Here is a 16,283-nt window from a genome sequence, read left to right on the forward strand (position 1 = left end):
TTAAATTTTATTTGAAAAAGAAACACACCAATACTTCCAAAACATGTTCAAAAGAATCCTTGGCAATTTCAACTCCATTCATTCTTTGGCCTAGAAATGTGAACTCCCACGCAGAAGGGAGGAAGAGTACAAGCTCTGGAGTTAGAGGTTCAGCTGCAAAACAGTTCTATCCCATTCCAGAGGCATTTGACCACTAATCCTCAATTCACGTATTTGTGAACTGGAGATCATAGTTGGCTCACAGAATTTGGAAAGAGGATTATGAGAGAGGTTAGCAAATTACTTGGATTCAATAAAAGATGGTGGCTGTTTTTTAGTCTGTGTACATAACAAATATATTAATATGAGACCACCATATTTGTCATGACATAGATTATGGTAAAGAGAACAAATGAGACTGTATTTAAAATAAAACTCTTCAACTGAGAAATTTACAGATTTGATTAACTTAATATATGAAATGTTGTTTTGGGGAGGATGGAGCAGTGTTTCTACAGTGGCTGGGAAATACTCTGGTCCAATATAGACACTCTCACTGTCGGTAGGCATTAGTAAATCAGGTTACACACTGGATTCCATTGCACAGTGTCAGTATATATTTGAATTGAAAACTGATACATTCATGACACAGAAAAGTTACAGACAGAATAAGAGGCTTACCCCCAAATTTATTCTATTCAGAAAAAAATTAGATTTCTACATTTAATAAAATTTCAAATGTATAACCACATTGTCAAAGGTACTTAAAATGCTAATATCTCTGAAAGTATCCATTAGCTTTTAACATATCAGAAAGATAAAATGACACATAAATACTTTTTGGAAAATATGTATGATAAAACAAAAAAATGCTTTATATTAGCTCTTTAAAAATTTTATTTTGGCTTATTAGTTCTAAAAGTGGAGGGCATGATTCTCCAAATCATAAAAGCGATTTGTTTTACTTTTATGATTTTGTTGAATCCTGAGTCTGACAGGGTCAGCACATTTTTCTGTATTTTAGGCTTTGTGAGACATATGGCCTTTGTTACAACTATTCAACTCTACCACTGCAGTGCAAAAGCAGCCATAGATAATATGTAAGCAAATGAGTAGTTGTGTTCTAATAAGACTTTATACAGAAACACTGGAGTTCGAATTACTTATCACTTTCTTGTGTTATGGAATATTCCTTGCATTTAAAAAAACATTACAAAATATATAAACTCGTTTTAGTTCATAGGCCTTTCACAAAAATAGGTGCAGGCCAGATTTGGTCCATGGGTCATAGTTTGTCAACCTTTATATTGTAAGATCCATTCAAAATGATAAGTTTGACTGATCTTTATAGGCTAATTCAATATCTGAGACAATATCAAGGATTACGGTGCTATGGCATCCTTTATTCAATTCACATAGAAAAGCATGCAGTATTAACAGTAAATAGTAAGATATCAATGTAAAATGTTCAATGCACATTAGCTAAGCAAGTCACTAGCATAGTAAACCATTTTTTAAAAGCCTAAATAGCTATACCAAACATGTTGAGAGCAAACTTTTTCAGAGCTTAAATTATAAATTGTGCTTTAGCTCACCTATTCTCACCCTAACTCTTCATTTAAAAAAAAAAAAAAGTCCTACTTAGGAGATATTCCATTAGCCAATTGAAACGTCTTTTTCTTAAGAAAAACAGTGCAAGCAAGAAAGCTACCATGCATAAAGTTTTTACAAAGAACAGTAACATGCAAACAAGAACTTGATCATTCCAAAAAAGCTTCCCTGGCAGATCCACATGAGTGGATCAAGAACTTGTTCGTGAGTGCTTTTGCACCTGTCTATCTGGAACAATGAGGCTACCATGTTTAGGCTCCTCCAAACCCAACTGTTCCATGCCTTCTTTCCAAAGTAGGCTCACTTTTTGATTTTTCACTACACACAAAAAGATGAACAAAGGAAAGTTATCTGACATAAAACAAACATTTTCATATAGAAATGTATTCTTTCATACTAGCAAAATGTTTTTACAAAAACTGAACAAAACACAATATTAAAAATGCATACACATAAAATTGAAAAAAAAAGTAATTTAATATTGGTCTAAGGTTAGAGTGCTATTTCTCCATGATGGCCTTGCATAAAAGGCCACTACTAGACATAAATAAAAGGGGGCAAAATAATGTCCACCCTAGGAAAATCTTTTAAAGAAACTCAAGTGTCATGAGCAGTGTGTAGAGAACACTTACAGTTTTATTTAAGAAATCCTAGTTCTGAAGATAACTGAGGCTCATTAATAGGCCATTGTATCTAATAGTTAAATCAAGATTCAAAACAAAATATACCCAATATTATACCATATAATATTCATTTAAAAGAAACCTTCTGCCTACCTTCTGGTCAAAAATATTCCCATTTGAAAATGAAGAAACTCTTCAAAATGAACAAAAGTATTCTGAGTATAGGCTAATCTACCATTCTGACTTGACAGTTGACTAAAGATTACCAATTCAAAATTGTACAGAACTTTTATGAGGGGGAAAAAGGTAACTTTAAAAACTTGTATTCCTCTCTGGACAAAAACATAAATGGCACCTTCCTAATGAGTCAACTTTTAGTTGCTTTTGATGGGCTAGCATTGGAAAGGCTGCTCTGGATTTTTCTTTTTGTTGACTGATTCACATTTTTATTCTTCTTTTCAGGCACAAAAGTAGACCAAGGAGACTGAAGGTGGTTAGGAAGACCATGCATCTCTGAGGACATCTTAAACAAAGATGACCCAAACCTTTGATCTTCAAACAGCCTATGTGAACTGCTTAACAAAACACCCTCGGAAAACTCCGTCTGAAATAAACAGCTTGGGGGTTTGAGTTCATTAGTTCCTGAGTTAGAACTGGGATGGAGTGAAAATTCTTCACTCATTTCTTGGTCAGATGGAGAGAGGAGGAAAAAAGAAGACGGTTTCCATTCATTTCCATTTTCTAACTGATCAGAAGTTAGAGAACCTTTGGAAAGGTTTGGCTTAGTTCTTTCTTCCAATTTATCTGGTTCCTCAAGAAATTCACTGCCTTGAGACGACTTTGATAACCCATCCAAATCCACTGACTTAAAACCGTTATTACAAGGGCTCTTACTGTTGTCTGACTCAGACATCATTGAATCCAGCTCAGAGATTTTGTCAAGGTAAGCTGCGTCCATTGAGGCTTCGCTGGATGTTCTTGTCCGATTCATTTCAAAAGAGCGAATAGAATTCAACCTCTTAGATAAACATGAGCCTGATTTCTCACTCAGTTTTGAAGAAATCTCTCCAACAGAATTTGCTATTGTGTTCCCCTCTGCACTTTCAAAATCCAAGCTTTGGGCATAGCTTGTGGAACAACAATCCCAAAACCCAGTCTTTGGGGAAGTAAAACATTCTGATTTCTTTTCATTTTCACTTTTATCATCTTCTGAAGAATCTTTATTACAAACATTTGTAGAATTACAAAAATCATCAAACACCAATTTTCTGAGATGGTTTGAGTGCTTTTTGGAACTTCCTGCTTTGGCCATAGAACTCTCTCTATTTTCTGGAGTACTGAGCTGAAGGCAACTAAGAGACAAAGGAGTGCAAGGAGCTGGAAGTTCATAAAGTTCATCTTTGTAGGGAGTACTATCAGTTGGCTTATTACCCCATTCTCTTTCCAAATAAGTATCCATACTGGCATCAGTTACACCTAACATTATTTCCACCTGTTTTTGATATACTTCTTTGTTCTTGGAACAATTTAGTTCTGTTTTGCTGGTGCTTTCCTGCCGAGCAGAACTGTTAGAAGGCTGTGTCAGGTGAGAACTTGGGGTCGAAGAGCCAAGCTGCTTTCTGGCACCATCACCTTGATTCGCTGATGCCATATCCTCCTCACTGCCTTTGCACCCTTTGCCATCTGTAGAAAGTGCTCTCTGGCAAATGGAATTCATAGCCTCCTTCTCTTCACTTGAATTTTTTCGCTGTGCAACTTGAGATTCTAGTTCCTCTATATACTTATCACTTCGTTCCAGGGCTTTCTTGAGGCGATTGGTTTCACGTTCATACTGTTCTACTTTGGACTGAAGAGCAGCTACTGTAAACCTTCCAAACCTGCAAGGAATGGAAGGACAGTTACTTTTCAAAGTTTAAGAGTGCCAACTGCCTCAGCCCATTCTAATTTCACATGTGATATTTCAGTCACTCAATGAAGAGGACAAAGCATTGACAGATGTAGTAAAAAAGAAAAAAGAAAAAAAAGGGTTTCCCCCACTTACTTAACAATAAGCATATAACAGCATGGCAAAGATTTAAAGAGTACTTTTGTGGTCAAATCAGACTAGTGGTAGAAGAGGCAGAAACTCGCTGAAGATTTCCCTTCTAAGAACTAGCTCTATCAATGCATCTCATATATGCATGAAGAGTTATCCCCTAAAACAATGGCAAAGATTTATGATAACATTTGAACAGTGGTCCACATCTTGAAATATTTACATTCAATCATTTTCCTATCGTACAGCAGTGTTTTATAATACATTTCTTATACAATGTCACCTTGTCAAACATAAAATGCCAATTTGAAATTCAGAAATCCTAGCAGTCCCAGCAGGGATGGTTTTAAATACTTATTTGGATCCTTTCAATTACAGCCACCGTTGATCTGAAGCTTTTACTTGGCCTTTCTGAACACTGGGCTTTAACTCATTTCAGTTCTACTTATTTTTGGCATTTTACAATTATGTGAAACATCAATCTCATTTCCTCCAACTCTGAAATATAAAGTCAGTGCTTGTGGTTACAATATATTACGCATAAAAACATTTTCACACTTTCTGAAAAGGAACACTTTGGAGAGTAACTGAAAAAGACCACATCAAAAATTCACTCCTTTTACTTGGGATTATCTTATTTTCAATTGCCTTAGGAATGGGTATTGATTGGGTCTTTGCCGGTTTGGCTCAGTGCATAGAGCACTGACCCTCGGACTGAAGGGTCCCAGGTTCGATTCTGGTCAAGGGCACATACCTCAGTTGCAGGCTCAATGGCTCAATCCCCAGCCTGGTCAGGGCACCCGCGGGAGGCAACCAGTCGGTGTGTCTCTCACACATCGATGTTTCTTTCTTTCTCTCCTTCTCCCTTCCACTCTCTTTGAGAATCAATGGAAAAGATAGGAACTGATAAATTAATCCATGTAATTTATTTGTGTTCTGTCTCTCTCTTCCCCTTTAGAGTATAAGCTCCAGGAAAGCAATGGAAAAGTTAGGAAGTTATTTAATCCTCTGGTGGAGGTGGAGATGGAGGTGAAGGTGGAGGAGGAAGAGGAAGAAGAGGAGAATGAGGATGAGGATGAGGAGGAGGAGGAGGAGGAGGAGGAGGAGGAACAGGAGAAATGGTATTGGGTTCAGCCCAGTTTTGAGCACCTAGTAGTATGGGCTAGTGGTATATTTGGAGCTGAGGATATAAAAATCAATAGACTGCCCCACCTTAAGGGACATAAAATGTCTACCTTAAATTCCATCTGGCCACCAAGGAAAATTCTCTTTAAAAACAACAACAACAAATACTGCTTCTATGAATCCATAAACATAAGCCTTAACCCCATCAAAAAATAACTTCTCTCCACAAAAGTTCTTTTCTTAATCATTGCTTTAATTAATTATATATTGAAACATGAAGAATTCAGGGGTCATCTTCTTGGAGGAAGGTACTTCAGAAGGTGACTTTTTACAAATGCTTTTTGTTTATGGGTTTATTTTTTCTCTACCCCCCCATAATAAAAATAATTAAAATGAATAAAATGTATGAAATATTTTTAAAAAACTATAAAAGAGAAGAAACCAACAGTAACTGCACCTTTTAGAGTCACCACTACATACTCTATCACGTCCTCCTCAACTAGCTCAATTCTCTCTCCAGTTTATCCCTGATATGATCCTGGCTCTTGTCATCAAGGGAAAAAAGCAGGGCAAAGGTAAATATAGATTCATAAAATCTCAAGGTTAAAAAGGGCCTTAAAAGAATTGTTGCCGAATATTGATCAATTCACTGCAATTAACTGAACTCTCAAAAAGAGCATACTCCCTTCAACCTCTAAAAAGAAAAGCAAAAAAAACACGTAGGTATAACGAAAACAAAAGCAACTAAAATAACAAGCCTCACTGTTTTAAAGACCAAGCTTACCACGATGAGTATTTGGTTAAATGAAAAAAATGGAAGTGTTTCCTTCTTTGTTTAAAAAAAAATTTTGGTTTATAAATGTTGTATTTGACAAAGCAGTAGTTTCTGCAAGATAATTTTAAAAAGTGGACAAAGATCTTTAATGCCTTTAGCAATAATGTGAGTTCTTGACTGTAAGTACTCTGACATAATCAAATAATCCACATATTTTTAAATGGAAAAATTGTGTAGCATGTTTACTTAATGCACATAGCAAAGTAACGTCCTTAAATTTGTGTGCCAAGATAAAGTTTGCTTTTTCTTAAGTGTAATTTTTATGATAAAGCTATCCTCAAATGAAAAAATACCAAACGATTTAAAATCAAATCAAATATTGTTACTAAATACTGTCTGTTACAAAAGGGATGTCCTTGGGAACTCAGAGGTTTATACTGACAAATAAGGAACATTTCTCAAAATATCATAAGCTTCTTATTCCAGGTTTTGTTTGACATCTTCACACAAAATGTCATTGTAAGATGCTATATTTGCACCATGTGGTTTGTTTTTTTTAAAAAAATATATTTTATTGATTTTTTACAGAGAGGAAGGGAGAGAGATAGAGAGTTAGAAACATCGATGAGAGAGATACATCGATCAGCTGTCTCCTGCACATCTCCTACTGGGGATATGCCTGCAACCAAGGCACACGCCCCTGACCGGAATCGAACCTGGGACCTTTCAGTCCGCAGACCGACGCTCTATCCACTGAACCAAACCGGTTTTGGCCATGTGGTTTTTTAATTTATTGATTTTTTTTTTGAGAGAGAGGAAGGGAGGAAAAGTGAGAGAGGGAGGGAGAGAAAGAGAGAAACATTAATTTGTTGTTCTACTTATTTATGCATTCTTTGGTTGATTCTTGTATGTGCCCTGACTAGGGATCGAACTTGCAACCTTGGTGTATCTGGACAACACTCTGACCAACTGAGCTAGCTGGCCAGAGGTTCCCCTACATGTTTTTAAAAGAAGTTAAAAAATGGTTTGGAGTTGAAGTCAAAATGATAGCCCTAACCATATTTTTTTGTTACTTCTAAAAGAAAGCTGAAGTGCCATGAGAACAAACAACAAAGACCAGCAAGGGAGCATGCATATGAGAAGAACAAGCAAGCAGACGTCACTGATAGAGCTGACTATTTTCTAAAAGGTCACTGCCCTCAATTCCATTTCAATACTTTACAAGTCTGTAATACTTGGAGTGATCAGACCATTTTACCATGTTACTGAGGGACCTATGCTCATGGACAAATGAACAGAAATGCATAATGAAAGCCATGGAACTGATAAATTAATCTATGTAATTTACTTGTTTTCTGTCTCTCCCACATTAGAATCCAGGAAAGCGAGGAGTTTGACCATCTTATATTTACTGCTAGCTCCCTAGAATAATTCCTGGTATAGAAGTAATTCTCCATTAAATATTTTTTGAATGAATGTTATTTTATTATTTTAAGACACATTGATGTCTTACATCAAGATAGGGCCAATACCACAGGATAAGCCAAAGGTCCTTAGGCCTCTTTTACATGTAAGATTTATGAGTCACTATATTACTAAACTAGATGTTTCATACATAGGACTACTGTTTTTTCACTGACACCAAGAAAAGCAACAGAGCATGACATATAACAGTATAGTTTTGTTTTGTTTTTTCCTTCCCACTACAGGCTTGCCAATCTACAATGTTCCATCCAAAAAAAAACCCCCAAAAAACCAAAACACTTCCACGTTCACCTTAGCTAAACAGATGAGACTTTTGACACAGGCGTTAGAAATTTTTAGCTTACCCTAGATACCTATATTAAATTTGGCAAAGAACAATTTACTTGATCACATAGAAATAACAATTACGAATGCATATATGATGCTAAACTTGGAAGGAAGAAAACAATGAGGATAAGAGCTTATTTACCTTTGGGTTTTAATACTCTTATTCACACTAATTCCAGATATTTCCAGAGTACATCTCATTAAATGAATCAATGCCAAGGCAAGCCAGAGGGATTTCTAACATCATTTACCATACTTCCTTTTCCTGAGCAAATTTCAAAATGGAGTATTTTCATAAACATTCCATTAGAGACCAAAAGGCTTTGATTTTCAAAGTAGCAGTGATGGCCAAAGGCTTCATTATGTTAGAGAAAACATCGAAGAGCAGAATGGGAACTGCAACTGATATCGGAAGTGCGTTCTGCTAGAATCCAGGAGAAGCTCAAAGGATTTCTCATCTTGCAATGCTAACTGATGTGTATGTACGTTCTGGTTGAGGGCTCCCCTTGTCCAAAAAGCTACAGAAATATAAGATTATTCCTGTCCCTACTCGAAAAGAAATTAAAGTCCTATTGGTTTCACCTTTGAGGTATTATAACTATTTCAAGGGCACCTCCCAACAAAGAAAAGTTCCCATGACCACATTTACTTATAGACCATCACACAGGAGGATCAGGTTATGTTTGAAGGAGGTTAGAAGAAAGCAAATGTAGTAAAAGAACAAATGCCAGAATTTATTTTGCCTCTCTAGTTCTCAAAGGCATCCCCAACAAAAGGAAAATACAGCAAGCACAGCCGGTGCTGAGACCACCAAACTTTAGAAACATCATCTTGAGGGATAAAAGGGACACCGGCAAAGTGAGCTACCTGCCTCCATGCATCTTTGATTTTATATCTTTCCCTCACTCGCTAGCTAAAGTAATTGTGAAACAAAGTGAAAGAAGCCTTTGGGTCTGGACCAGTTTTGTGATCCAGCCTGATAGATTTTCACTGCTGATGTCCTTGCTGTACACGGTTCTGATATGCACAAATCTCAGCTGGCACAGTTTAATTAAATAACACCAGTCACTTAACAACATGGTTCAAATTAAAGTAAATTTTTCACTGCTAGCTTTCAGTTTACAAAACACTAATAAATAGCAGATGTGTATTATGATAAATCACCAATCAGAGCATTGTTTTCAAAGTCTGAAAGTGACCGGTCACTGATCTGTTATTCAGTTCACACACAAACAGCAAACCATGTAGTTGTGCTGCCACGTGACATTTTACAGAAATGGATAATCAAAAGACAGAATTAGCCTACAAAGCTGAAGGAGCAGTAAAGAAATGAAAGGTGATTAACTCTAGAAGTGAAATTAGAATCAAATGTAAATGTAAGTATAGAATAGCTGATCATGGGAATGTTGAGCCTGTCACCATTCGAGAGCCCCTAGATATGCTCGAGGAACTTGGGAGAGGCAAACTTATTGACATAAATGAGAAAAGCGGTTGTGATGAAAAGAATAAAGATGTCTAGAGGAAGTAAAAGGATAGCAAAAAACTTCACATTAAAGCAAAATGGAAATATTTCATGACATTGAAAGCACAAAGTATAAAGTGCTGGAAGCTGATGCAAACTTAGGAGTAGGACAGTTTGTTAAGGTGTTAGAAAAGATGCTTCATATATAAGTTATTCCATAAGGTGGAAAGCACTATTGATTATTTTCCGGAAGTTTTTTTCCAAAGAAATAAACATTAGCTTCCTAAATATTAGTTTTACTATTTTTTTTCATTTCTATACATTTATAAGTAATAATAAGAGATGTAATGTTTTGACAAAAATTGTTAAAGGTTATAGAACAATGAGAGATCTTCCCCATTAATTATTATTGCTTTGCATAATTTTAGCTTGAAATACCATTTTTATGGTCCTTTATGAGGATGTAAAGTGAGGATTACCGACATTAGTATATGTGCTGCTAAAACAAGCACAGGATTACCTAAAATAATGGTTAGTATGTGAGAAAACCAAGTAAAGTTATGTGACTCTCAAATATTTTTTTAAAGAATGGCCACACTTACCCTAAGAAAGAATGACTCATTCAGAGAGTGGGATTTTATTGTAGAGTTGCCTGTCTACATAGCTGTAGATGTCTACCTTCTCATTCCCTGACTTTCAGAGATACTAGGGAAGCATCTTCTTTATTTTAAACATGGAAGAGGGGTAGAGTTTCAGAGGGAAGGGAAATTTCCACTGTTCCTTTCACTTTCCTAAGAATTTTCTCCTCAAGTAAAATCCACAGTTAGAGATTCCTTAAATGTACAAACTCGTCTTTTTAATTATACCTTTCTTAAGTGAGTAGCTTGTAAAATGAGCTCTTCAAGACAGGAGTGGGAAGAAAAGGGAGAAGTCCCAGTGCTGTGCTCTGCCTTGTGCATTGTGTATAGGGTGAACAGGGGGGCATATTTTAGGGCAAGAGGACAGAGAGGACTAGGACTGTAGGGAGCTCAAAACTGTGTTTGGTGGTGGAGGCCTTTCCCTCTCACCTGAACTCAAAGAGTTGTTTGTACATTACCTACATCTATTTCATCCTTGCACATGCGTTGGAGAAGGGGGGCATCTGTCTTTATACTAGGGAACTTTAAGAAGTGGCCTATACATTTTTATCCACTGCTGACCTATATGACTTGCCAGTGCTTCTTCAAGAGGGTTTTCTCTTTTTAAAAAATTAGGAATTCAGTTATGAAAATGCTATATTTCTAGAGAATTTTTAAATCATAAATGTACTATCTATGACCAATCCTAGTCACATAAGTTGGTTCCACAAAAATATCTATCTACATATATAAAAGCCTAAGCGACTATTATGATCAGTTGCCTGAACGACCAGTCGGCTGGCCAGTAGTTATGATGTGCACTGACCACCGGGGGGCAGATGCTCAACGCAGGAGTGGAACCACAGGCATGGCAACATGGAGAGCCGTCCCCGTGGCCCACTGGCCCGGCAGCAGCGATTCACTCCCTCAGTAGTCCTGTAGGTTCAATCTCCAGAGAACGAACCAGGCATCAATGGACCAGTGCCACCAGTACGATCCCAACAGCACCACAGGCCTCCTGGAAGTTGCGTAGTCCCTCCTCCCCCAGACTGGCCAAGATAGCCCTGATCGGCCCTGATCACCAGTCAGGTCAATGGGTCCCATCTGTGCACGAATTCGTGCACCAGGCTTCTAAAATATATTGCGGCCGCTTCCCCTCCTTAGATGCTCTGCAAGGAAGAAACGATATAAAAGTGGCCACCAGGTGGCTCCCGACAAACAATGCGAACATCAGCAGGATGGATTCTGATCCAGGGGCCATCACACCCAGGCCCTCCCCCACCCCCTTTGGGATGGGCGCCAGAGGCAGGGCTCATGGCTGGCGAGCACTGCTATGGCAGCGCAAGCCTCTCCTGATCAGGACCGACCGGGTGTGAGCCCGCAACAGGCACAGCGGGACCGGGATAAGCAGGAGAGGCATAAGTGGGAACAGCAGGCAGGAGCGGCAGGCGGCGTAAGACTGCCAGTTTTGGCCCAATCCCTGCAGGCCACACCAAGGGACCCCACCTGTGCACGAATTTGTGCACTGGGCCTCTCGTATTAAATAATATGAGGCATACTGAAAGAGAACAGGAAGACTTTCTTATAGTCTTCCCTCCTGAAGATGCAAGACAAAGTTTTTATTCCCTGGCCTATAATGAAAAGAAAAAGAAAAAGAAAAGTGAACTTTTAGGATGGAACCAAGAGTATGTGTAAAGATAAACCTTTAACAGCAGTGAAGCAACTATTGACAATGATGATGACAGTAACAACAGCAGCAGCCACAACTTATTGACTTATATCAAATATACTGCCATATGCTTGACATATATCTTAATTTTATTATCATGTCAACTTTATGAAGCAAAATTTGCTCTTATTTAAAAAATATTTTTTCATTAATTTCAGAGAGGAAGGGAGAGAGAGAGAGAAACATCAATAAGGAAAATCATTGATCAGCTACCTCCTGCACACCCCCTATTGGGGATCAAGCCCACAACCCAGGCTTGTGCCCTGTCTGGGAATGGAACCATGACCTCCTGGTTCATAGGTTGATGTTCAACCACTAAGCCACACTAACTGGGCAAAATCTGTTATTTTAAAGATGAGAAATGAGAAGTTTTAAAGGTTGTCTCTTGTTCAAGGTTATGCAGTATGAACAGGAGATCCTTTCTTAAGTAATATCAGTACCTATTTATACTGTGGAATAGTGTAGAATGCAAGCTAGGTTTATTGAGCACAGTCTGTTTAAACAGTCAAGGGACTAGCATTGTTGTGATATTTATTAATACATACATTTGCCAAGAGAAACATGGAGAGAAAATTAAAAAAAAAAACAAGATGTGGGAAAATAAGATATGAATACACAAAATGGATATTTATCAAACACCAACTAGTATGTTTTAGACACAAGCTCAAGAGTATTTTGAAACTTCCAAAGATCATTTTTTCAAGGTAAAGTAGCCTTGCAGGAAACTATAGACCAGACAGATCCTCCAGGCAATTGACAACCAAAGAGAGTGTCTGTTTTAACCACACACATGAAAACTAAATTTGAACCAGAACTATGAACCAAAAGCTCCGTTTTTAGTGTACTAAATATAAAAAGTATATATGATCATCTCGTCTAACTCATGCACAAATCAACAGGCATCTTCAACTAAAAGGAAACAATGCTACTTATGTGAAATAAGGAAAAATTTAAATACGAAATTTTAGTGCTTAAACATCACATAGGTACTTGTTTCGGGGTCTAATATTGAGGAATAGAAAAAATACAAGCTATGTTATGTTTCATCTTGGTTTATTCACAAAATAGAAAGTGCTTCAATATTTATAAGAATTTTAAAAAGCCACAATTTCCCCCTTACAGACAAAGATCACATGGACAATGGAACTAGAAAAGAATTGAGGCCCTTGGAGACATTTTTCTTCTACCTCCCAAAAATTCTATTTAAAAATTAAGATAGAGCCTAAATGGTGTGGCACAGTGGTTGAGTGTTGACCCCACGATCCAAGAGGTTACTGGTTCAATTCCCCACCAGGGCACATGCCTGGGTTGCAGGCTCCATCCTCAGTAGAGGGTGCACAGGACGCAGCTGATTGACGTTTCTCTCTTCGATCTTTCTGTCTCTTCATCTCTCTCTCTTCCCCTCTCTCAAATCAATAAAAACATATTTTAAAAAAATTAAGGTAGAATTTGCTTTTGTAGCAAATGGAGAGCAGGGTTTAAAAATAGCTCATATTATTAACACAATTTTAAGGGAAGATTTGTGTATTTTATTTAGCTAGGCATTTGTACTCAAAAATTGTAGTGTTGAAAATTCTTGCTGAGATATCTAGAAATTCTTAACAGAAACAACTGGAGTGTTGGGCAGCATATGTAAATTGAAGAGGAAAAGATTCCCCTTTGGGGTAAATCTCCAAAAAGAGCTGACCCATTTAAACATACTCATTGCCTATGAGGGTGGATTCCTCTTTTACTATGGAATAAATTTCATTCTATTTGATAAATATATATCATTACAATTCCATGCAGAAATGCCCTAATTTTCTGCCCAAGAAGATCAGCCTTGAAGTTTACATGACATCAGTGGGAATACTAATCATTCATGGAAGGAGAAAACGTTAAGACATGCTATTTCATATTTTTTTATAATTCTAAGATGAATACTTTTTCTCAAAATAAAAATATCCTTAACAACAAACTATTAATATTATAAAAGAGTACAACTATTATTGAATGAAAAAGCAAACTTTAAAATCTCTGGACTAATAACTATCTATACATTTTCCCCTATAGTTAAAACAGTCTCTCTCAGCAAGAGGAATAATCTGAAACAAAATAAAACAAAACAAAAAACTGTGATCCAGCCACCCTGTAATTATTACTGAGATGACAGTTATTGAGGATAAGGTATGCCGAGGGGCTATGAGGAAGGAAAACAAAAGGAGTAGAAGACATTAGCCTTGTTCTCCTGCAGTTCATAATCTTTCTGACAAGCTTATTGTGTAGTCATTAGCATGCATTGCAGGCTCCTAAAATATCTTATCAATACAATAAAGACAAGTTGACAGAAAACTGCAGTAACTGTCCATCCCCAATTAGCTGAATATCCAGAGAAGGGCCCCTCAGGCAGCTGAGGGGCCTGAGCACACCTGGCTGTCACAGTCTGGCCCCAGGGTATCATCAGGCTCCCCTGACAGTCTACAAGTTCCCCTTCCGGGAAAACCAAAGGGCAAGCAGAATCACTCATTGGATCAGGCTGGGGTCAAATACCAGGAATCATGGCGTTTGTCAGAGCAGAATCATGAGCAACAAAAAAGGCCAGCGTAGGTCAAGAAGGGACAACAGCCAAGGCCAGCAAGACCAGAAGTGCTGCTGAAAAAAACAAGACCAGGAGTAGGGACAGTGATACAAGCATGTCTTAAAACACAGTTTAGGAAGAACAGACCCGCGAACGGGAAGGGGCCACAGCTCAGAGTCAGCATGGACACAGGTAAGTGCAGGAAAACCTGATTCAAGAAAGGGGACTCAGACAAGAAGCCTTATCTAGGAGCCAGGGGAGCTCTAAGGTTGCCTCCTCTTTTCCCTTTGTAACTCCCAATCTTTAGTACAGTGTATGAAAATTTCAGGAAATCCTTCTGCTCTCCTCATGTGGAGAAAATGCCAGAAATCCGATTCACTGCCCTCTTAAACCCTTTATACTTTAACTTTCAAGAAAGCTCAAAATCTTAATTCTTGGTCAGTTCCTCCAAGTAGTAATATAGAGTATTAAAATATAAGGACACCTTCTCTTTGCAAGGATCCAGAGAAGACACATGCATGCACACACCTTAATATATATATGTACGTACACACACACACACACACACACACACACACACATGCATTTTAAAAAATGTCTTAGCTCCAAGGAGCTGATAGATTAACTGGGTGTTAGTCATGGAACTGGTCAGTATACAACGTGATCTTTAAAATAATATGATACCTCGTTATGGCCGAGTGGTGTCCCTGACTCGCATGCGGAAGGCCTCAGCCCAGTGCCCAGAGCAGGGTTGTGTTTAGAGACAGGCCTTAAAAGCCCTAATTAAGCTACGTGGGGCCTTGACTTAATGTGAGTAGTCCTTACAAGGAGAGAGTAAGCCCTAGCTCAACATGTCAAACTTGTGGCCCGCGGGCCGCATGTGGCCCACAACAAATACTCATTAACGGTGACTCCTTTATCTCAGCCCTTTGTCTTCAGCACGTCTCTATGGAAATAAAACTACGTTTCTATGAAAAAAACAAAAACAAAAAAACAACAACAATACGATAGAAGAACAATGGGAAGAACATGAGGAAAGTGTTTCCTCTAAGGAAATCGTGGAGGGCCTTACAGATCTCAAAGGATGGGTAGGATATAACCAGGCAGAATAAAAAGGAGAAGCTAATGGGGAGGACCAGGGAAGGCTAAGGAAAAGGCATGAGCAAATTTACAAAGACATGTCACCACATGGCAAGGCTGGGGCAAGTGAGAGATTCAGCATGGCCAAAGCAGAGTTCAGAGGGGGAGGAAGGAGAGGAGGCTAGAAGGCTAAGCTGAGGACATGTAGGTAAGGAGTCTCACAGAGTACACCAAGAAATTTGGGTTTTTATTTGTGGGCAATTAGGAATCACAAAAGCTTATTAAGCAGGGGAGTGAGATAATCAAATTTATATTCTAGAATTCAGGCAACAATAATGCTCAAAGGTTCAGAGTGGAAAAGAAGAGCAAGCAGTGGAAAGGTTGTTAAAATGGGGAAAGCAAGCCCGGCTAGCATGGTTCAGTGGTTGAGCATCCACCTATGAACTAGAAGGTCACAGTTCGATTCCCTGTCAGGGAAACTGGAATTTTTATCTTAGGCAAATAGATGAGTAGTAAAGTCGTTAAAGAGAATAGGAACAAAGCACGAGGATAAACAATCTTGGGTGGAATGGATGATGGGTACAATTATTTACACACACACGCTTCTACCAGTTCTTTGTGCTACATATTATGCCAAAGATCCTATATAATAAAGAGGTAATATGCATCTAACCTTCATGCCCTCACAAGATGGCTCCCTATGACCAGGCTGGCAGGGGGGTTAGTGAGGGATGACCAAATGACTGAACAGTAGGCTGTGTGGGGCGACCAGGCTGGCAGGGGGGTTAGTAAGGGACAACCAAACGACTGAACAAGCAGGCTGCGTGGAGCAACCAGGCTGGCGGGGGGGAGGGGGGCTGTGAGGGGCAACCAGGTTG

General features: G+C 38.3%; 1 protein-coding gene across 1 annotated transcript in view; it reads right to left on the reverse strand.

Moving 5' to 3' along the window:
• The window catches only part of RNF219 (ring finger protein 219), a 30,909-nt gene continuing 14,626 nt past the window's right edge, over window positions 1-16,283 (reverse strand). Inside the window, exon 5 of the mRNA XM_015558122.1 lies at window positions 1-4,090. Coding sequence (XP_015413608.1) covers window positions 2,581-4,090 — 1,510 coding nt within the window. The 3' untranslated portion in view covers window positions 1-2,580. The remainder of the gene's footprint in view (window positions 4,091-16,283) is intronic.

This window comes from Myotis davidii, unplaced genomic scaffold (assembly GCF_000327345.1).
Source record: "Myotis davidii unplaced genomic scaffold, ASM32734v1 scaffold268, whole genome shotgun sequence".
Lineage (NCBI taxonomy): Eukaryota > Metazoa > Chordata > Mammalia > Chiroptera > Vespertilionidae > Myotis > Myotis davidii.